Source organism: Stomoxys calcitrans, chromosome 1, assembly GCF_963082655.1.
Source record: "Stomoxys calcitrans chromosome 1, idStoCalc2.1, whole genome shotgun sequence".
Taxonomy (NCBI): domain Eukaryota; kingdom Metazoa; phylum Arthropoda; class Insecta; order Diptera; family Muscidae; genus Stomoxys; species Stomoxys calcitrans.
In genome coordinates this window covers 76,890,391-76,914,643 of record NC_081552.1, presented here as the reverse complement: position 1 = coordinate 76,914,643, position 24,253 = coordinate 76,890,391, and the positions used below count along the sequence as shown (strand labels likewise).

Sequence of the window (24,253 nt, the reverse complement as noted above, 5' to 3'; positions counted from 1 at the left end):
CAAAATACCGGAGGTACTCCTGCCTGTTTCATCATGCACCTAGCCATCTCTAGCAACGTCCGGTTTTTCCTCTCCGACACGCCATTTTGTTGCGGCGTATGAGGTGCCGTCAACCTTCGTCTAATGCCGGCCTTTTCCAGGTAATCATTGAATTCTTTATTTAGATATTCGGTGCCGTTATCCGATTGGAGAAATTTAATCTTTTTGCCAGTTAATAGTTCCGATGAACTCTTAAATTTCTTAAAAGCACCCAGCACGTCAGATTTCTGCTTCAAGAAATGGACTTCACAGTATCGAGAATAGTCGTCGATGAAAGTGACAAAGTACCTTGCGTTCGAATGTGAATTAACTCTCATGGGGCCACAGACATCACTATGAACCACTTCCAATAATTCACTGGTACGATTATCACCTCGACTGCTGAAACTATTTCGTGTCTGTTTCTCACTCAAGCACACCGCACATGTTGACAATCGTTGGCCTTTCTTGATTTCAATCCCATGTGCGCCCTTAGTATCGGCAAGCAATTTCAAATCATGTTCATTAAGATGGCCTAATTTCTGGTGCCACAGGTCGATCTCACCTATTTTCTCTTCAGCTGAATTAACAGAGTCAATCGAGTTTATAAAGTAAAGATTACCTTTACGAGTTGCTCTGCAAACTTCATTTTTACCGTCCATTATAAAGGCTTCATCCCTATGGAAGTGCACCTGGTATCCCTTATTCGTCAGTTTTGAGATGGACAGCAAATTGGTGCGTAAATCTTTAACATACATTACGTCTCTTATTATAAAAGGTTGCATTTGCCCTTTGTTAGCAACTTTTATTTTGACGTCACCAATACCAGATATTTCGCTCATCTCACCGTTTGCCAAACATAAGCTTTTCCTTATGCTTTTCATTTTAACAAACCCTTCTTTGTATGCGCTCATATGAGAGGTGCAGCCGCTATCCAAACACCATTCGCTAGAGATGTCAAAACAATTTAATGTCACATCAACACAATTAAACAGCGACTTCTCTTTTCTGCCCTCGCTCTCCTCAGCATGGTTTGCGTTTGATCTGCAGTTTCTGGCATAATGCCCAAATCTTCCACATTTGAAACAACCCTGTTTTTGCCTTTGCTTTTGTGCCTTTGCATTTTCGACTTTATCCTCTCTCGCCACTCTTTCAAATTTTCCGTTGACGTTGTTTTTCTTTGGCCTTACATACATTGCATTTTGCTCATCTCGTTCTGTTTTTGCTTTACGTGATTGGTCCTCTTCGAGTATTTTCACTCTCAACACATCGGGCGTTGGCAGTGCATCCCTTGTCTCCAATGCACATCGAAATGTCTCGAACGAGTCTGGCAAGCTGTACAGAAGCAAAATGGCCAGTAAATCATCTCCGATGGTTACATTGATTTCTTTGAGTTTGGTCACTGCGTCGAAGAATTCGTTCATATGATCGCGAGCACTCTCACCCTCCTTCATACGTGCCAAAGCAACACGCTTTAGTAACGTTGCCTTCCTGGCAGGCCCCTTCGACTGGAATGTGGACTCCAATTTCAGCCATATATCCCTAGATGTTTTACACTCGGATATGAGCCCCAATTCCGATGGTGCCATTGATAACAAAATATCCGCGCTAGCTTTCTGGTCGGCGATCTTCCATTTCTCGATTTCGGCAGCTTCAGCTAACGGGCATTGTGATGCGCCACTGACATATGCCCACAAGTCATTTTTTATAAGAATTGCACGAATTTGCAATTTCCATGTATCGTAATTCTGGGAATTTAAAGGCTCAATCCGTATTACGTTGCCCGACATATTTATTTTTCATAACCGTACTCTTCGCAATTAAAAATCGATTTAATTCTTTACGCGTCTTCTTGAAAACGGAGCCTGGGCCCATAACCTGTTGTTAATTCATTTGTAGTTTATTCCAGACTGACTGGTAAATTTGAATATGAGTACAATGTAATAGCGAATACAATAAAGAATGAAATATCAAAAAGGAATAGTAAAAACTAATATACACAAAAGGGAATAGAGAACACAGTGTTGCAATACAAATAATGGTTGTGACTACTTCGTACTTTCCAACAGAAAATTGTAAACATTATGTACATTGAACTACATATATACATATATTGAACTACAACTACAAATTTCCTTAAACAGTTCATTACTAATAAGTTTCAGAGCAGGTATCGTCGACGATAATATGCTTTTACCCGTGTTTAGTAATGTGTTTGCTTATTCCAAAGAAATTAGTATAAGTAAAATTACTAACACAACCGGAGTTTTAAGGTATTTTATCTATACTCATGACAAGTTAGTTTTAATTGAACAAAGTTAATTTTCAAACCCCTTAAACACTTTTATTTAAATGTGAGTAAAGATGATTAACCGAGTGTATGGGACTCTTTCTTTTAATAAAAGAGATCACGGGTTAAAAATTACATGCAAAACAATGATACTCACCGCACCTCACTTCGTTGAAATCGAATATGAAGGGAGCAATATTGCCCTTGGAAATCATAACTATAATGTAGAAGAGAAAAAGGAGAGACTGCGGAAAGGATACGTCAAAATATGATATCAATCACAATAGGAAATATAGATAAACAATCAGCTGTTCAGGACGAACCAGTTAGTCGTTGCGCAACATCCCCATCCCCGTGGAGCGATCGTCATCACCAGTGCTCAGGTCGAAAACGGCTAACTTTGACACAGCATACTGGAGGACACCGGATGCAATCTTGACGTCAGCTCTTGACTTCTTGGAACATTAGGATTCTTGGAACATTAGGATCGATAAAAATACCGCGTTACCAACCTTGGCAGGAGCAGTGTATTTACACCATTTTACTCTTCTTGTTAAGGTAGGCAAATACTCCATAACCCATCGCTTCCAAAATCTGCCTCTAGGCTATGTGCAACACACCATTGCTTTTTCAGGACGAATCCTATCATCTGATTTGTTCACAGATGGGGTTGAAGCAACTTTCCACTTCCTATTCAAAGTGGTAAGGATTGAGTGGTTCCTCCTCTTGAGGACTTATTGGCAATTGTGTCAACGGTTTCGAACTTACTATAATTTCCGCTTCGAGCAACAAAGATTGTAATACGTGCTCTCGAGGGGTGACTTCATTAAGCGTGTGCCGCAGAACCTTTTTTACGCATCGGACCATCTTTTCCCAGATGCTGCCTTCCGAATGGATTTGATGGGCAATTAAAAATCTATTCGAAACCCTTTGTTGACAGCTCGCCCTGGATTCTTTCGGAAAAATTCTTTCCGTTGTTAGAACGGAACATCTGTGGAACACCTTTTCGATTCATAAAGTTCCCCATTGCGGTAATACATGAATCGGTAGACAAGTCGTAAGCCAGTTCCAAATGTATGGCCCATATAGTGAAACAAGTAAATAAGGCCAATCATCTCTTCAAGGACTGTATACTTAAAAGACTCAACATTTGGTTCAAGTCTGTCAACAGGAAATTGACCCATAAGTCGACGCACAGGACTTGTGTTTTTGATTCTACAAAGCATACAGCTGGATACAGTTTTTAAGAAGACTTCTTATTTGTGAAATCCAAAACCTTCTTCGAATTTCACAAATGGAGGCTTCCAGGCTTCTGTTCCTTAATGGAATGTTCATGGGAAAATTTGCATTGTAAAACAAGTAATTTAGAAAATTGGTGATCTTTGGGCAAAATTATCGAGCTGTATTAGCAGAATCGATAATAAGCCATGTTCATCAAGACAGGGTGTTAAATTCCTTAAGGCACTAGAGTTTTGTACTGGATGCCTATCTCGGACACAACGTAGTTCATGGGAATAGGCTTCCATTTGCATCTGTATACATAATTTGCATTCAGCAGCATCTACCTCACTGGATGCAAGGCCACAAACCTGTAAATAGTTATCATGTTTTCGACACCTGTTAACAAAATGTAAAACCATCTCGGACACAACGTAGTTCATGGGAATAGGCTTCCATTTGCATCTGTATACATAATTTGCGTTCAGCAGCATCTACCTCACTGGATGCAAGGCCACAAACCTGTAAATATAGTTCTCCTGAGTTTAGTAAGAGAAGAAACCCGACGAAAATCTATGAATTCATTATTGACAACTAGGAGATTTATTGTGCGACGAAGTTCTTTCTCATCATCGTTTTCTAGATATCCTGCCAAATCTGATTGCAACTCGCTTTCATTCACTTTTAGAAACTGGGATCCACGTTACCACCATGCAGATAAAAAACGTATTTTGGTATGGAAATAAAAATTCCGCTCGCGGAACAATTACAAATTTCAGCGGCTATTCCGAAAGCAGAATAGAATACCAACCCTAAGTGTGGTGAATAATTTTTAAGTAGCATAGGGGCTAGAAGATTTTTGACAGCACAGTTGACGTTTCATTGAGCAAAGTCCCATGTCAGTAATTGTAAATTCATTTGCGTTTTGGTAACCAACTTGCGTGCGACATAACTTAGCCGCCTACATTGTGGGCAGATGTCACTAAATTGAAACGACTTATTTGGCATAAAATAAGTAAAATTATTGTTAGTATCATTGGCAACGGGATTCTAAAAGGTATTTATTTAAAAATAATGCACAAGAGTACAGTTTTGTGTTTGTAGTTTATTGAAATGATGGCACCGCCGTTTAGTGATTTTTCTATAACGGCGTCGATAGTTCGTTTACCTGGCATGAATTTCGTTAATCATATTCACATGACATAATTACCAAGGCATAACTAACAGGTAGTGTACCGTTAACAGCTGAGTAAATTTTTTTCTCGCGAAGTGCACTATATGTCAACCAGTTTTGATTGGGCTGTGTATTATAGTTAAGAACCATACACACAAACAACGAAAATTGGCGCGAACTAGTAACATACACAACTTCAGAGTTGAACTAATCACTGATTTTGACAGAGAGTGTACTCAATATTTTGTTATTGGGCCTGTAGGTAGTGGTATTGATAATTACCAGGTAGTGTACCGTAAAGAGCCGCGTAAAATTTTTTCTCCCGAAGTTCACTATCTGTCAATGACTTTTGGTTGTGTGTTCATATTATAGTAACCATACACACACAAACAACGAAAAATGGCGCGAACTAGTAACATACACGGAATAAGAGTTTCACTAATCACTGATTGTGCAATCAATATTTTGTTGTTGGGCAACTGCCACTACCTGTAAATCTTATCATTTTCATATAAACAATAGAAAAAAGTAGGAGCCTGCTAAGTTCCTACCGGCCTAATCTTATGTACCCTCCATCATGGATCGCATTTTTCGATCTCTTTTTTGGGAAAACAGGGAAAAATGAATAAGAATTGTTATGCTGTTGGAGATATAACAAGTAATAGTCCTATTCGGACCATAAATGAATTGAATGTTGAAGACCATAGTAGTAGTCATTGGGTAATAATTCAGTCCATTCATAATCGGGAGATTATTTCATATGGGAGCTGTATCAGGCTATAGGTCGATTAAGACCATATTGGACATGTATAATGAAGGTCACGTTGTAAAAAATTACAGCAAAATCGGATTAGATTATGATTATGAACCAATTTCAACCTTACTTGGCACAGTTGTTGGAAATAATAACAAACAAGTTTGTGGAAAATTTCATCCAAATTGTACAAAAATTGCGCCCTCTATTGGCTCAAGACTTGAAATTACGTCGCCAAATTTGTCCTAACAATAGTTTACCACACACTGCAAAATGGCTCAAGAAACCAAGGGGGTCCAACGTCGTCATAATAATTCTCAAAACTTTTCCTTTGGTAGGTATTTGCTTGTCAGATATGACGTCTGAGTCTAAATTATGAAATTTCAAATTGAATATAAACATGTCACTAGATGGCTCCCGAAACAATTCTTGAACCTTTTCTGTACCATCACAGGAAGGAATAGTTTTTGAGCCTACTTTTCCGTCGAGTGCTGGGGTCACGTCCTTTGAGTTGGAAATAAATCCTCTCCAGCCTCAATTTTTATGAATTTCTTCACTTGCTTGGAAATATTTATCGAACACACTATCGAAGCTGTCAACAAAATCATCAATATAATGATGATTACAAATGGCATCTATTGCTCTTGGATGGGAATCAGGATGATTTTGGACATTGGTCTTCATGACGAAGTGGCGGAACATGGTAACCAGGCGGCTCCAAACGTCATGAAGATCATTTCATATTCATCTGGCGTGCTTTGTTGGTTTTCATCTCTCCAAAAGAATCTTTTAGCAGTTGTGAATTCAATGAAGTTCCATTAAAACGTGCGGCGGCATCAAAAACCAATCGAATTTCATTCGGTTTATTGGGATTAGTGACTGCAAAATGAGGTAAATATCATCAGGGAGAGATTTTTCATAACCTTTTTTGACATATTCATTTATTACATTACAATAGGCAGTGTGGAATTCAGGGTTACGTTGCATCTTATTCTCGATACTTTAGGCGATCAAATGCCATATTGTAGTTGTTTGAAAGTCTGTCATCATCTTATTTCCATATCAGACCCGTTTGATATCGATTTCCAAATCGTTTTGTGGATTCATGTAGAATCCTTTAAGCCCTTACTACTTCTTCAGTTTTAAAGGCTGGTACTACATTTTTTTAACGGAAAAATTTCCGAAAGTGGTTTGACAAGGCTGATTTTTTTGGTTTTCTTTGGCCAAAATATTCCCATTTACATATAAAAAATAATATGGCATCAAACAATTTATCAGCTGCTTACGAGCATGTATGTTCGTAATTAATATATAATGAAAAACAAAACAATTTAAAAAGAATGCAGAATTTATAAAAATGCAGAAAGCAAAAATAATTAGATTTTGTACTATTTTCACTGTTATAAGTTTCATAAGCCAAGCCTTTCCAAAAGCCTCTGTCAGCGTCTTCCACTTTTATCCAAATATTGTTGTTGTAATTGCAAGACCAAAAGTGCAACGCATTCTTTCGCAAGCCTTATTATTTTGTACAGATTGATTGAGTTGCATGTTGTGAAAGAAATATTTATATTAAAACTAGTAAGGAAGGGCAAAAGTCGGGCGGTACCGACTGTATATCACCCTACACCTACCCTATAAGTACAATATGGGAGCTATATCCAATTCTGAACCAATTTTGATCGACCTCGGCGAGCAAATATGTTCAAACTATAATAACTACAGTTGACAAATGACAACATTATTGCAAATTACCAAAAATCTGACGAACATATACATATATGGGAGCTATATCTATTGCTGAACCTATTTCGAGCATACTTCTCAGATAACGTGGTAGTCGTCGAGGAAAGCGTTGTGCAAAAATTTGGCAAGATTGGTCAAACAATGCGCTTGCAGCGGCTCTTGGGGTGAAAAATCTATATACATATATGACAGCTATATCTAAATCTGGACCAATTTCTATGAATTTCAGCAGTAATATCTAGTGTCATAAGAAAACCCTTCCTGCAAAATTTCGAGAGATACGGTTAAAAAATGAGCACTTTCTTGCAATATTTCTCAAAATCGGACGAACATATATATGGTAGCTATACCAAAATCTGAACCGAATTAAGCAAACTTCTCAGATACTGTGGCAGTCGAGTAAAGCGTTTGGCAAGATGGATCAATAAATGCGCTTGCTGTGACTCCAGGAGTGAAAATCAGGCGATATATTGCAGTATTACTGCAAATCGGACGAACATATATATGGGAGCTGTATCCAAATTTGAACCGATTCTTTCCAATTTCAATAGGCTTCGTCTCTAGGCCGAAAAACACTAAATTTGAATACGATCGGATAAAAATTGCGACCTGTAGTTTGCACAAATTAACATGGACAGACAGATAGACGGACACAGCTAAATCGAATCAGAAAGTGATTCTGAGTCGATCGGTATACTTATCAATGGGTCTATCTCTCTTCCTTTTGGGTGTTACAAACTAATTCACTACAGGGTAAATAACTTAGTGAACCAGAGTAAATACTTGTGAGCAACATCACTAACACTAACAGGCGTTTATTTTGCGTAAAAAAATTACTTATTGCTCAGCGACGGTGTTGTGCTCTCAATGGGCGTCCCGAAATGTCAATTTTCCCTACATGAAAAACAAGTTATGGCAAAACGAATTTCGACAAATTTTTCCGTTTGTTTTTTATATGGAGTTTCAACGCGAAAACCGAATATAGTACCGGCCTTAACGACTAGAGCTGGCCTTACACTCATGCATACGATATCGCAATAGTCTGCAACCATTTGATGAAGCTCGTCATCGGTACTCACATTGACAAAAAGGACAAGTATTTGGTATATATTTTTTTGTTACTTTATTTTGAATGTTACGGCAAGGTCCAAATACCACCCATCCTAATTCGATATTACATGCGAAGGGACCCGCTTTACACCACTTACTTTCAGGTGTTATGGCCAAAGTTTAAACAAGAGAAACATGCACGAAGGCGTTTTACATGGTCCCAACGATCTTTTATGTTAAAATTTAAAAAACGCGTGCAATCATAATTTTTATGTCGGCCTTCACATAGCGGACAGTGTTGCTATTTTTCTGTTGTACGCAATAAAACGCGGCGGCTTTGTTCGTTTGGGGCAATTTTTTGAACAACACAAATCAAATTGGCTATTTCACTTAACCAATTGCCAATTAATCCCAGATGGAAGCATTATAAATGCGGACGCTGCATGCATCAACGTCCCAGCGATGCTGTTGCTTAATGTTATGTTGGTGATGGTTGGTTGTCAATGCGGGGATGGTGGCGCAAATTCCAACTAGGCTGTCAAATTTTTGGACACTTCTTTATTGACATTCTCGTTTTATTTGCATTATGCCCAACCACAACGAAATCAACGATACAGCCCTGAGGCTGTCAATTCCCACTAGGCTGTAAAATTTCTGGACGCGCCCGGTAGCTCGCAGCTAATCTTTTCGAGACAGCAATGAACACCACACAGATCGGACCTCAATGTTCCAGCTTGTGTGGTGCTTACAGCTATCCCGTGCCGGGCCCTGTGTATTATAGTGGGTAGGAGCTACAAAATCAAAAATAATAATAATAAATTTTGGGTAGGAGCTACAAAATCAAAATTTATTATTATAAATGTGTAAATGGTAAATAAAAACAATTAAAATGTGAAAAAGGAACAAAATAAGAAAACGTTTAAAATCCAAATAAAGCCTTTGACGTTTTAGTGGGATTTGGATACATCCCTGGAATTTGAAAATTCAATCAGCTGGGCAAGTGACCTAACCTTTTTTAAGTGAACCCTGGTTGATACCTTTAAAAACACAATGTTAATATACTCATCGCACTCATGGTACAATTAAGAAGTAGGGTCATTAGCACAACAACAAAAATCTACCCCCAACGAAACTAACTTGAGTGGCAAATGCCGTAAATGTCAAAGCGGCAAATGCCGTAAATGTCAAATTGTACTCAGCTGCTCGCATGACTTCACCTTATGAGTGCATCCTGCATCGCACTCTTTCACATCCTTTTTCGTTGAAATCAAAAATGAAGTGAGCAATGTTGCCCTTGAAAATCTTAACGAAAATGAAGAGAGAAAAGGCAGACTGCGGTACGGAAACTTCAAAATATGAGATCAATCACAATAAGATATATATCCCGATAAACACTCAGCTGTTCAGGAGGAACCAGTTAGTCGATCCGCAACACACGAATCAAACTTATTATCTGAGCCAATGGAGCTCCAAACTTCTGCAAATTTGGTGGCAATATTAATGGCACTGAAAATTAAATTACCGCTTTCAATAATTGAAGAATAATTCCAAGACTTTTATCTTCTAACACCGCTGACTCTGTTTCACAAAACTCTGACATCAAGCAGATGAATTCAAAAAATTCTCGCAAGTTTTACGTTTCACATACTCGTCTATTATTTATAGAGTTTTGTATACTCCTATGCCTCATGAAAGAGTTTCATATTTTATCCTTGCTAAACAGATGCTGCAGCAGTATTGAACCATATAGGGGAGTTTTTGTGCCCACCACCATCGGATGGAGGTGTACTAACCTAGTCATTCCGTTTGCAACACCTCGAAATATTGATCTGCGACCACATAAATTATATACAATATATTCTTGATTGTCTGGACATGTTGAGTCAAACTAGCCATGTCCGTCCCTCCGTCTGTGGAAATTAGGAAAGCGGTCGAACGCATAAAACTAGCCGCTTTAAATTTTGCACAGATACATCTTATTATTATGTAGGTTGTTGTTGCTGTAGGCTAATCAAAGTCTAATCAGGTAACTCTTCCACTAAAAATATAGGAACAAACCTCATTCCAGTTTCAATCTTTTCATTAGTCTTAAATATTGGAAAATTATCTCCAACTTCAGGCATTTTCCACTTGAGAAATGGAGCCAAATCAACACTAACCATTGTGCTCAATAGCGTAGGAGAGACATCATTCATAAACGAAAAGCTCCCATATGGAGCCAAAAGGCGAGAGCGACTGAGATCCCAAAATAGGATTCTGAGAATGCAGATCACCCAACACCATATAGTGCCCGTTATTAACACCGCCAATTTCCGATATCATATCAGCAGTAATATAAACATAACATTCACGCTAAAAAGCTGGATAGAAGATCCCCAGATAGCGTCAGGTGTTGAAGGGCATGTATATTGTTGCGGACTAGGATCATAATTCCAGCTTTATCGTACTGGAGGTATATTCTATAACCACGCGGGTGCAAAAGATGTTGCGTTCTTTCAACTATGTGGGTTTCTTGTAGTAATCACTGTAGTTTTGTTCCGGGAAACCAAAGTCTCCAATGTATACTTGTGAACCATAAAGCCCTAAATATTCTATTGTTTAGATCAATATTTATATATAAAACAACTAAAAGCGCGCTAAGTTCGGCAGGGCCGAATCTCATATACCCTCCACCGTTGATCGCATTTGTTAAGATCTTTGAATGACTTTCAATATATACATGAGCTACATCAAGTTATTTGCCGATATGGTCCGTAATTGTCATGGCTGTTAGAAGCCATAGCCATAGAACTCCACATCCAAAATTTCGGACAAATCGAGTAAAAATTGCGACCTCCAGTAGCTCCGAGTACCGAATTGGGAGATCGGTTTATATGACAGCTTTATCAGGTTATGAAACGATTTCGACCATACTTGGCACAGTTGTTGGAAGTCATACAAAACGATCCTTACAGCTTTCGGGTGCAATTGACATGCGGGAGGTTTATGTCACAACATCTACGAAATAATGCAATATTTTGGAATCTGTTTTTGGTGTATTCCAAATGTTGGCAGTTAACGCAGCGCATTGGATTGATTATGTGTACAGACCAGGGCTGCGAAGTCGCACAATTTGTACTAGACTCCGTCTCCGGGAAGATTGCTCGGCTTCGAGCACTTAATTTTTAAAATTAAAAAATAATTTAAAAAAAATCTTTTTATTTCCTAAGCCACTATGCTTTTTTCACAAAAAAAAAAATATTTTCCTAATATTTTATGACCATTTAGCAAAGAAAAGTGGATTTTAATTACTATTTTGTATATAGAAACCATTAAATGCAACAAGACTCTGAAAAGGTTTCCAGAAAGATTTCTCCTAAGAATTTGGGAAACAATACTGCAATAATATCATCATTTGTCAGTCATCCTCGCGAAATTAGGCACGGAGGTTTCTCTGATGACTTTTCTAATCACTAGTGAATTTCATAGAAACCGGTTCATATTTAGCTCCCTGTATGTGTCGCTCGATTTTAACTTCTAGAGCTTTTGCAAGCGCATTTAAGAACAGATCTTCCTAAGATTTTGCACAAGTATTTCCTTTATGACTCTTAAAATATTTTCAGATTTTGGTCCAAATTCTACATATAGACAAAGTTTCAATAAAATTTTTCCAAAAAGATAATTTCAATGCAATTTTTTCTAAAGCTTAAAATTTTAACTAAATTTTCTAAAGCATACAATTCTAATGAAATTTTTCCAAACATAAATTTTTAATAAAATTTTTTGCAAACACAAAATTTCAATGATATCTTTTAACAAAATTTCAATGAATTTTTTTCAGGCATTTTAATGCAATTTTTCAAGAAAAAATTTTTAATGAAATTTTTTTAAAGATAGATTTTTAATAAAGAAAAATTCAAAATACAAAATTTTAAGAACTTTTTTAAGTAAATGCTTTAAAGAAATTTTTAAATACCATATTGTATTGATATTTTTCTCACGTTAAAATTTCAATGAGATTTTTTTCTAAAGACGAAATTTTTATGACATGTGTTAAAGACAAAATTTTAATAGAAATTTTTTTCTTAACAAAAAAATTCCTATTAAGACTACAAAAATTTTAATGAAAATTTTTGTTAAAAGTTGGCGCTTTTTCGGTTTTCGCCTGAAACTCAGTATAAAAAAATATAACTTGTTTTTTCATCTAGCGAAAATTAAATTTCACGGCACCCAAAAAGAGCACAACCACAATAAACGCGATCGCCAAACTTCTAATTGTAACTAAGTGTTTGTTAGTTGTAATGATCTTGCTCACATGTACTTACTTGGAGTGAAAAACAATTTGTTATATGTGGATGCATAATTAAGAAAGAGTTTGTATGTAAATATAAATAAATATACTTCTAATATAAATGAAATATATAAAAAATGTTCCTTTCATAGCAAGCTATTGCAATAAATCTGAACGAAGTAAAAACGATTATGAAAGATAGTGTTGTGATTTTGATTTTGCAATTACAACAACATTATTTTGAAACATGTGGAAGATGCTGGCAAAGGCTTTTGAAAAGTTGTGCTTTTTTAACTTATACCAATGAAAATACTACAAAATCTTATTATATTTTTAAATAAAAGCTGCATTTGTTTCTTTTTAAATAGGTTTTGTTTTTCATTATTTATTATTTTCGGCGGGGTGGGTTTTGGTTGAAATTACAACAATATATATGAATTTGAGAACGGTCCACAGACTCAAATTTGTGTGTTCGCATGCACGTAAGCAGCTGATAAATTGAATGGCGCCATATTAATTTTTATATGTAAATGGCAACATTTTGGCCAAAGAAACCCAAAAAAAAAAATCAAATGTGGTAACCTTGTCAAACCACCGAAAGAACGATTTAGGGAAAATTTTTCCCACCAAAAAATAACGTAGTACTAGCCTTAAAATAATAATAAAACTTTCCAATTAATAAAATTTTCTAATTTTTTTAAGTTCAATGATATTTTTGTGAAAAAATTTTTAAAAGTTTCTTTAGAGTCAAAACATCAATAACATTTTCTCTAAAGACAATATTCGATAGATTCTCTAAGAAAAATTTCCCAGAATTTGTGACTTGTTTGTTTTATTTTTTAATTTTTGCTGTTTTCAAGCTCGGTGTCTTTGTTTTTTTTTTCATCTAAATTTCTGTGAAATGCATTCTCAATATAAGATATATCCAAATGAGAACAAAAATACCTGGAGTTTGAATTTAAAAACGGAAAATTTTAATACAACGGTCTGCTATAAAATTAATAATAACATTATATATTTTATCTAAAAAGAATTTTGAATTTCATTTTTTTTATCGAAACATTTTTTACTACTTTGTCCGGAGTCGGAGCCGAGATAATTTTCTCGACTCCGGGCAAAATTGCTGTTGTTGTGCCACATTTTCATGTGGAGGTGGCGATCCTCGTCAAACTCCTGTGTGAGCAAGTTAATTTTGGTCTAAAGGACCGATCGCCGCGGGCACAAGGTGGCCACTGGTTAAAGGCGCCAATAACTCGCTTATATAGAGCACACACAATAGGCACTCAGTATTTGTGCAAGAGCCGGTGCCGCTCGGTCTCTTACTGAGACTTTCCGCTCGATACCGCTGATTGCCCGCGACTGCCGTTGCAGCTACTCCGTATGGAGCTACTTCGAGCTACCGGATTCGTCTTGTGACAACAATGAACACCACACAGATCGGACCTCAATGTTCCAGCGTGTGTGGTGCTTACAGCTCTCCCGTGCCTGGGGGCACGGAGTCGACTCCGACTCTGCAGCCCTGGCTCAGACACAAAGCTTTTCTCCTATCCAACGCTAATTCTTTCTTGTCCAATCAAGCAATTTATTGTTACGATTGCTGCACCAGCATGCACAATGTTTTCGCCATCACCTTTTAAAATATGCTTAATCACACACATTCGGATTGTTTTTTCCATTAACTCCAGCCAATAACTCTTCTTGCGAAATCTTTATAATTCGTGCACAAAAATTTTTATAAAGGTGGGTATTAAGTTCCTGTTTCACAGTGAACTACCCACATTTTTCTCGATTACTTTTTTGAAAAATTACAAATACTTTTTTTTTCAAAAATTTATAAGAAATAATCAAGGAATACATAATGATTGTAATCAGCAAGTTTTTTCGCTTCAAAATCAATTATCTTCAAAAGGTAATCGTAAAAAAATATTACGATTTCACTGTGAAACACAAACTTAATACGAAACCCAACGTGGTACAGTCGAATCAGCTTAATTGAAAACAGCAAAATACGAGAACTTTGCTTCAATTATCCGACGTTTGCCATACGAAGTTCGGATAATTGAAATACGTTTCAATTAACCGAAGCTTGTGGAATTAAAAATGTTTTCCATTAGCAGAACTTCAGTAAGTTAAAGGTTTTGTAATTAAAAGATCGGTGAAGCTAGTTAGAAACTAGGGCAATTAATTAAATCGCAACATTAACTAAACGCAAAATTGTATCATTAATGTTGTTAATTATGCGGAGTTTTGATATCTTTGAATTGCGTTTTTGGCTTAAAATTGCATTTCAATTATGCGATTTTTCAATTGGACGGGTTTTCAATTAAGCGAAGTGAAATGTGTTATAAAGTCCTTGAAATCAATTATTTCAAGTGATTTTTTTCAATTAACCGATTTTTTTCAAATAAAATCATGTTCAATTAAGCGGATTCGACTGCATTCAAACTGTTGTGCAAAGTTATTTTAACTGATACATAGTGTATACGCTTTGCTTTAAGGAGCTTTTTAACAGTCTTTAGATCTTTAGTTTTAATCATTACATCTCTATTTCGCGTTTCAGTGATATTCAAATAATCTGTTGATATGAAATTGATACCTCGCCCAATTTGAAAGACGCTGTAAGAAGATAACGGTTTAGGCTCAACATCCAAATTTTCTAGACATTTGATGCTATCAAATATCGTGGAAGGTGGTGGTCGTCGATCTCATCGTTAGTGTTTCTGCTTTTTCTACACGCTGTCTGTGATTCCTTCTTTTTCTACTCCTACCGTCCAATTGGTCAAGACGCCTATTCCGAAAATGAACTCAGAAGTTGATAAAAAAAAACATATGACAGCAAAAAGCAAATTATCTTAAACAGCTCACGCAGATTTCGTGTTTTGTTGCACTGTCAAACATCTTCAGTTTGGTCTATAATTTAACCATGAATCGTCTTACAAACGAACAACGCTTGCAAATTATTGTATTTTATTATCAAAATGCGTGCTTTGTTAAGAAAGTTAATCGCGCGCTTCTTCCACTTTACGACGAAGTCCAGTTTTGGTTCAATGGGTACGTAAATAAGCAAAATTCTCGATTTTTAAGTGAAGATCAGTCAGAAGCATTGCAAGAGCTACCAACGCATCCAGAAAAAGTCACAGTTTGGTGCGGTTTATGGGCTGATGGCCCATAAACCTGTTTATGGGCTGATAACGCCTTTAGACTATTTTTCGTGGGGCTGTGTTAAAGTTCATGTCTATACAGACAAGCCCGCTTCAATTGACGCATTGGAAGGCAAAATTGAAGCATTTATTCGTGAGATACCGTCCGAAATGTTGGAAAGAGTATGCCAAAATTGGACAAAGCGAATGAACCATTTGAGGCGCAGTCACAGTAAACATTTGAATGAAATAATCTTCAAACATTAAATTATATGGACCGTACTATCGATTCAAATAAAGATTTCATGCATTTTTCAGAATTTTATGTGTCTTTTTGGAAAACTTTCCTATAGCTCTTAAAATATCATCCTTTACAAACAAACGCATAAGAAAACGATGTTCACTTGGCGACTGCCTGTTTACGACTGGTTTCAAAATATGTCCTTGCCTTACGTTGAGATTTAAGATTGTTGAGATGACAACCATGTTCATTTATAGTACATCACTGTTATAATAAAATGTCATATTATCTTTTATCCTTTATGCTATTCTTTTTATTTTTTGAGAGATATTAAATGTGAATTAAAGAAGTACATTACGCCCGCAACGAAAAAAGACCAAACAGTTTTTTCTCAAACGATCTACTTTAAATTTTTATTGACAAATTTCATAAAATACGGACATAAAGGTCCCTTACTATTCTATATTTTTTTTTTTTTTTTGATTATGAACATGGAGTGCAAAAATAAAATTATAAAGAATTATATTCCGAAGATGAAGGAGGACTCCGAAAAAGGCATTATTGTCTAATTGTAATGTTTTAATGGCAGAACTATTAAAAAAATAAATAAAAGCGAGAAAAGCTAACGCTAGTAAAAGCGTGCTAATTTTAGCCAAATCGGATAAGAACTGCGCCATTTAGGCTTAAGAACCAAAATCGGGAGATCGGTTTATATGGGACTTATATCATGTTACGGATCGATTCAAACCATATTATGTTGAAGGTCATAAGGAGGAGTCGCTGTGCAAAGTTTCAGCCAAATCGGACAAAAATTGCGCCCTCTAGAGGCACAAGAAGTCAATATCCAAGATCGGTTTACATGGGAGCTATATCAGGTTATGAACCGATAAAGACCATACTTAGCCCAATTTTGGATGTCATATCAAAACATCTTTTACAAAATTTCAGCCCAATCGGATAAGAATTGCGTCCTCCAGAGGCTCAAGAAATCAAGATCTAAGATCGGTTTATAAGGCAGCTATATCAGGTTATTAACCGATTTAAACCATACGTAGCATAAATGTTGGAAACCATAACAAAATACCTCATACAAAATTTCACCCAAATCGGATATGAATTGCGCCCTCTAGAGGCTCAAGAAGTCAAGATTTAAGATCGGGTTATATAGCAGCTATACCAATACATGGACTGATATGGACCATTTACAATCCCAACCAACCTGCATCCCAACCAACCTAATCATAAGTATTTATGCAAAATTTCAAGCAACTAGCTTTTGTCCTTCAAAAGTTAGCTTTCTTTCAACAGAGAGACGGACGAACGGACATGGCTTAATCGACTTAGAATGTCAGGACGATCAAGAAAATATATACTTTGTTGGGTCTCGGATCAACATTTCGATGTATTACAAACGGAATGAATTTAGTATATCCCTTATGGTGGAGGAAAGTTGAGTAGCAATTCGTAATCAATCCAGAAAATATGATATATTGCCGAGAAGCATTAAAACTTAGCATTATTTTCAAAGATGATGAAGTGGAACAAATTTTATCACTTTGGAAATAAATAAAATACAAGCCATACCGCCGGTTGGTAACTGTGTCGCAATTAATGACCAAGCTTGCCTACATAAGTGGGTCCAGACAACATTCATGCAGATGCGGTAAATAGCTACCGGAAAAAAGTAGTCCTTGGAGAACGACCGCCTCCCAATTGCACCTGAATGAAATTGACCCCCCCTGGATCTGGACATTCAACAGAATCAAGCAGACGAAAGAGAAAACTCAACGAACTGCAACAACAAAAGCCTTTTTTAAATACCCTCCAACTTATTTTGCTGAATAATATTGTAAACAAACTTTGAGTTATTTGTTCATATACACTTATTAACCTAGGATATTTGTAATATTTTCATTGATTCTTTTTGTTTTTTGTCTGCTTCCTTACAGATAGGGTCGAAAAAGTCAGCATTGATTTGGATGATAAAACTGTGCTGGTTACATCGAATATGTCGGGAGAAGAACTATTAGAAGTCATTAAGAAGACAGGCAAGCCGGCATATTACGTTGGAGTGAAGGAATGAAACGAACTTTTTTGTAAATTTCGACGCATAGCGAAATTAAAACTGGAGGTTTGAACGAACGTACATGGACTGGGAAAAATTACACAAGCAACTTTGGAAATTTACTTTATTCGTCTGTAAGGTGTTTATTTAAAGTTTTATTGATTAATATAAATTATGTTGGTGATTATATATATATATATATATATATAATTTTAATATACTGTATTTGTATATATAATTCATATATTACCAAGCAAGTTAAGTTAATTTGTTATTCATATTATTGCTTGGAAAAAAGGGTTTCAATCAAGTAGACACTTTTGTTGTCAATATTATTATGCACAAAACAAAAACTATCACGAATGAGAGATTTATGCAAAATAAAAAAACCGATCATATAAAGGTATTATGTGCAATGTGCCATTCACCAATGTCAATAAACGTGAATTTCAATTTTTGCGAATTTTCTCTTCACACAATCCGTAACATATAAAATATGCAATAATACGTGTAGCGTCAATAAACCAAAAGAATAAGAATTTAAAAATATTCTTTTGAAATCCAAACTTTAAATAACATTTTTAACAAATTTTAATTAGAAATTTTTCTCGTTCTCTTCAATTAATTATTAGTGATTTAGAAAAACATATGTATGCCATAACATATTTAAATCTTATGATGAATACTTATAAATACCAGCAAATTATAAACACCGTACTACATTCGCCAATCTATTTACATCGTTATACATATATACATACATACATATATAAAAATCCGATTTATTAACGATATATAGGAACAAAAAAGATAAAATATTCTTAAAAAATAAATTCAACATTATAATCCAGAAAAGATTAGGAAACACCAAACAAGGTAATGCCAGCAACCAAGAAAAAAATATCTTAATCCCAATTGCGGCGGGGTACTCTCTTCTGCTTTCGGTATAGTTGTGAAAAAATTCGACAATATATCTTATTATTAATTTGCTTAAACTTTATACAGCAAAATTTTCTTCAAAGTCCTTTGCCTTTAAATAGCATTTTTCACACGTTTTTAATTAAATTTTTTGGAGCAAGTGCAGTTTACTGGCCCCTCGCCAAATGAGGTAATTTTTTTGATAGAGTTCGATGTGCTGCATAAAATTTTACAAAATGTTTGTTGGGGAAGGGCCCAGTCCATGAGATATAGGTCTTTAAAGTTCAAAATGTAAATGCTTATAACTTTTTTATTTTTAAACCGATTTGGAAGAAATAAAGACCATCACTACAATTTATTCAAAATATTGCTATAAAAAGTAAATCAGATCACAATAGCCACAAAGCTAAGCTTTCATTTTGATGTATAATTCACCTAACTAACTTATAAAAAAAAACTAAAATTACACCAAGATAACTTTTTAATAACGAAATTTACATTTTCTCCTTCTTCATATGTTCAACAGTGGGAAAAGGTAGTCAATAGTTTTGACTGACCCTTTCGAGGCCTATTTCTCGAGACCCAGTTCCGTCCACCGGGAATTTTCATATCACGTGAAAAGCTTAGTACTGAGTTCGTCTTTAAGCCTAGTACCAAGATATATTTATTTACAGGTAGTCGCAGTTGCCCGACAACAAAATATTGTGTGCACTCTCTGTCAAAATCAGTGATAAATGCAACTCTGATTTTGTGTATGTTACTAGTTCGCGCCATTTTTCGTTGCTCGTGTGTGGATGGTTTTTAACTATATTACATACACACAACCAAAACTCGTTGACACATAGTGCAATTTGCGAGAAAAATTGTATACAGCTGTTTACGGTTCACTACTTGGTAATTATGTCATGGCTAGTACTGACTTCGACTTTTCACACAAACAACTATCGAAACGCGCTAAAAAAATTGTTACGCAGATAATGCGAACACATTCCATGCAAAATAGTAGCGACATGTCGCAGCATCAGGATAAATTTCGCACAATTTTAATTGCAAATGAAACTAAATGGTCACAAAATGCGCCGAATCAGCTCTTCTTACTTTGCAAGAAATTAACTACCATTACAACTGTCAAAGCTGGTATTTGAGCAAAATACCAGCGACATGTAGCTGTGCCGAAACAAATTTCGCGTCAAATAATTGCAAAGTAATTTTTTGCTCGCGAACTGGATCACAAGCACCACTGTTTCAACGTATTTGCTTTTATTGTGTGTCTTTTTATGAATTTTGTTAGTGTTATATCGTCCAAAAGGATACGGCATATTCCGCAACCAATTAATAGACAATTTTCGTGCAGATGAAGTTAGTTCTAGAATTAAGTGCAAAAAAACAGAGACATGTCACTGCATCACATTAAAATTCGCTTCGCAATCCCATGGCAGCCGGTTGTACGTACCGGATTGACCCGATGGAATCCTCCATCGGCAAGGGCTGCCGTCTCGGTGTAAAACACACTGCTACAACAACAACAACAACAAAATTCGCTTCAAAAAATTTTACATGTACAGTTGAACCTCGATTATACGGTTCGCTCGGGACCGAGCTTAGCACGGAAAATCGAAAACACGGTTAATAGAGGGTTTTCAAAATTCATTATTTATGTATGTACCTCGGCTACATGTAGCTCAGATATTTCTGGACTTCTATTGTTTTTAAAAAATCCAATAGAACAGTATTGCTTGAGGTAATGCGGACTTTCTGGGTCTTTCGTCTGATTCTTCAAAATTCCCAATAGCTCTTATTCTTCGCTTTTGTTAGCCGTATGTTTTATGGCATCAGATTCTATAGCATTGAATGTGACAACATCGTCGCTTTTCCCCTAATTTGAGAGGTCAGTAATGGAACATCCAAGCGTTATTACAACGTTTCAGCAGCATAATTCACCTGTTCATGACAGGCAGGTTGTCCCAAACATTACGTTTAAAGGCTGGTACAATATTCGTGTTCCACAGGTGAAAACGCATGTGTTTTACGCTTACTTTTTTGAAACACTACAAATATCTCAATGATAACATAATATTTTTATGAAGATTTTTTCATAAGTAATGAAAGCTGTTTTGATATTCAGAGACATGATGAAAAAATGTAGGCTTTCTGAAGCCAAAAGTGTTTGGATGATTAATTTACGGTGTTAGAAGCTTCGGATTGCTCCTTGATCCATAGGCTGAACTAAGCATGTAGAATTCTGTGCAAGAAATATTACTATAACTTTTTCAGATACCAAACGTTTACATCTGGTTGTGCTCTCATCTAGAAGCAAAAGCACGTTGCGTTCCTTATCGAAGCTAATGTTTTGCAGAATTTGTCTTACTTCTTCCTTTTGTCAAACCATCCATAGATTCACTTCTAGAGGCATAATTTAAAATTGATTTGTTTTATTAAATCGCATAAAGTTTGATTGCCTACATCATATTGTTCTGATTACAAAGCAAACGATATGTGTATTTACTGTGATCTTTAATCAGTTCTTATTATTCCTGAATTGAGAAAACTTCACGTTCTCTTATTTTCTCTTTTGTTGTTGTTGTTGTTGTAGCAGATTATATTCTATCTTTCGTCTGCTTGATTCTGTTGAGTGTCAAGATCCAGGAACTCCGCGACTAAGATGGGGTGCGTCCACAGGGATCTGGGTCTGAGTCGAGTGGGTCTGGCCGGGCAGTTAAACAGGTGACGTGTATCGTGCGGTCCCTGGTTACAATCGGGACATACATCTTGCACGTCGGCATCCATCCAAGCTCTGTGGGAATTGAGGCGGCTGCATCTGCCGGAACGTAATTGAGCCAGAACCACTCTGGAGGTCGATTTCTTCGGGTGCAATGGGTGGCGGTCGTTCTCCAAGGACTACATTCACCCGGTAGCCAATTAACGCGTCTGCTAACGTGTCTGCATTAATGTTGTTTAGACCCGCTTGATATGCCGCTTCATCTAGAGGTTCTCTCTTGTAGCGCTGAACCTCACGCTCTAGATCGTGTAGATCTACCTTAAGGCTTCTGGGCGGTGGGTATCTATCCACAAGATGATGATTTGGATGATTTCTGCGATAACAGCCCAAAAGGTATTGCTTAGACAGCATGTAGTTATGTCTTCGCACTGGTAGGATCTTTGTCTCCTGATGGAGGTGGTCCACATGAGAACTGAGGAGACAGCCCGTCGCAGTTCGGAGGGCGGCATTCTGACAGATCTGAATATTATTCCACTGCGTGTCACAAAGTTGACGTGACCACACTGGCGCTGCATAACTTACCACAGACCGGCCAATTGCTTTGTACGTGGTCAACAAGGTTTCTTTGTCTGCACCCCAAGTGCTGCCAGCGAGTGACTTGAGGACCTTGTTTCTACTTTTGACTTTATTGCAGATTGCTGTGGCATGTGAGGAGAAAGTGTAGGCGCAGTCAAATGTGACGCCAAGTATTTTGGGACACTTGATGGTCGGAATCATTTCTCCATCGACCATCACAGTCAGCTCAGTATTCACCTCACGCGTATTTGTAGTAAACAGTGTGGCTAAAGATTTGGTGGCGGATATCTTCAGATTTCTTGCAGCGAAATATGAGGCAAGCTCGTTGAGGGAGACGTTCAACCTATCGCAGATGTCATCAATGGGTGGGGGGCCTGATGCCATGATCGTACAATCGTCCGCATATGATACGATCTCTATGCCGTCTGGAGGAGGTGGGATGGAGGATAGGTAGAGGTTAAACAGAGCCGGAGATATCACCCCACCTTGGGGAACTCCCTGTTTCACTCTACGGTGTTTTGACTTCTTATCCCTAAATTCCACAAATGACTGGCGACCACACAGATAATTCGCGACCCAACGTTTCAGGCCTGGCTAGAGGGACGTGTTGGCGATGTCCTCAAATAGTTTGGCATGGCTGACCGTGTCGAATGCCTTCGATAGGTCCAGTGCCACGAGGACCGTCCTATCACATGGCCTGGGTTGATTGAAGCCACGGCAAATGTTTGTGGTGATGGCATGCAAAGCTGTTGTTGTGCTGTGCAGTCTCCGAAATCCATGTTGATGCTCGGCGAATGGAATTTCTCCTACGAGGCTCGGGAGGAGTAATGCCTCAAGCGTCTTTGCCACTGGTGAGAGAAGGGAGATCGGTCTGTACGACTCCCCCAAACTAGGGTCTTTTCCAGGCTTCAGTAGCGGGATCACTCTGCCCATTTTCCAGACATTGGGAACTATAAGAGTGTTCAATGATAGGTTAAGGACAGTGGTAAGGTACTCAACTCCAGGTGAATCCAGATTCTTCAGCATCAATGTAGAGATTCCGTCGGGGCCGAACGCCTTGGAAGATTTGGCGCCACGGATGACATTCGTAACTTCGCCCACGGTAAATTGTGATGGCTGTTCATCGGCTCGGAGACCACGAATACGGCGAATGTCTCTCCTCCTTGCCCTGTCTCTCTCGGGATGCACAATAAATTGACGGTTGAACAACCTGGCGCATCTCTTCGGATCAGTCACGGTTATCTCGCCAAAAGTGACTGAGGTCCTGTCGTCCCGTCTACCGGGGTTCGAAAGAGACTTAACAGTGGGCCACAGTTTGCCTGCACCGGTGCCTAAGTTACATTGCTCCAAGTGTTCCAGCAACAAATTCCGCTTATGTTCGTTGTACGTGTTCTCTTTTGTTGTTGGGACCATTTTTGAAAAAACACCTTAATCTTCAATTTTTCAATTGCAGACTAACAGATAGAACTTTAACTCAAAATAAGAACGAATAGGGCCCGTCGGATGTCTCAATAAATTAATAAGCCTTAGGGCACCAGCCCCAACACCCATGACATAATTATCAGGTAGTGTAACGTAAACAGCTGAATATAATTTTTTCTCGCGAAGTTATAGTTAGTTAATAGATAGTTAAGAACCATGGCATACAAAAACAACGAAAAATGGCGTGAACTAGTAAAATACACAAAATCAGAGTAGCACTAATCGCTGATTTTGAAAGATAGTGCACTCAATATCTTGTTGTTGGTCAACTGCCACTACCTATAAATAAATATTTCTTGCCTAACACTGCTCATTAAATTCGGTTTTACGGCTCACGCAAGATATATTGATTACCAGGTAGTGGCAGCCAACAACAAAATAGCAATAGAGCACTATCTGTCAAAATCAGTGATTAGTGCAACTCTGATTTTGTGTTTGTTACTAGTTCGAGCCATTTTTCGTCGTTTGTGTGCAATGGTTCTTAACTGTAAAACACACAACCAAAACTCATTGTCAGATCCCAGTGGTGTTTGTCTACAAGACATCATTAACGAATCGTGCACGACCATTTAAAATACTTGAAGACATACTGTGG

General features: G+C 37.1%; 1 protein-coding gene across 1 annotated transcript in view; it reads left to right on the top strand.

Moving 5' to 3' along the window:
- Positions 1 to 18,416, top strand: part of LOC106093207 (copper transport protein ATOX1) — a 34,903-nt gene extending 16,487 nt beyond the window's left edge. Inside the window, exon 3 of the mRNA XM_013260227.2 lies at positions 17,848 to 18,416. Within this exon, the coding sequence (XP_013115681.1) occupies positions 17,848 to 17,981 (134 nt within the window). The 3' untranslated portion in view covers positions 17,982 to 18,416. The remainder of the gene's footprint in view (positions 1 to 17,847) is intronic.
- Positions 18,417 to 24,253: the final 5,837 nt, after the last annotated feature.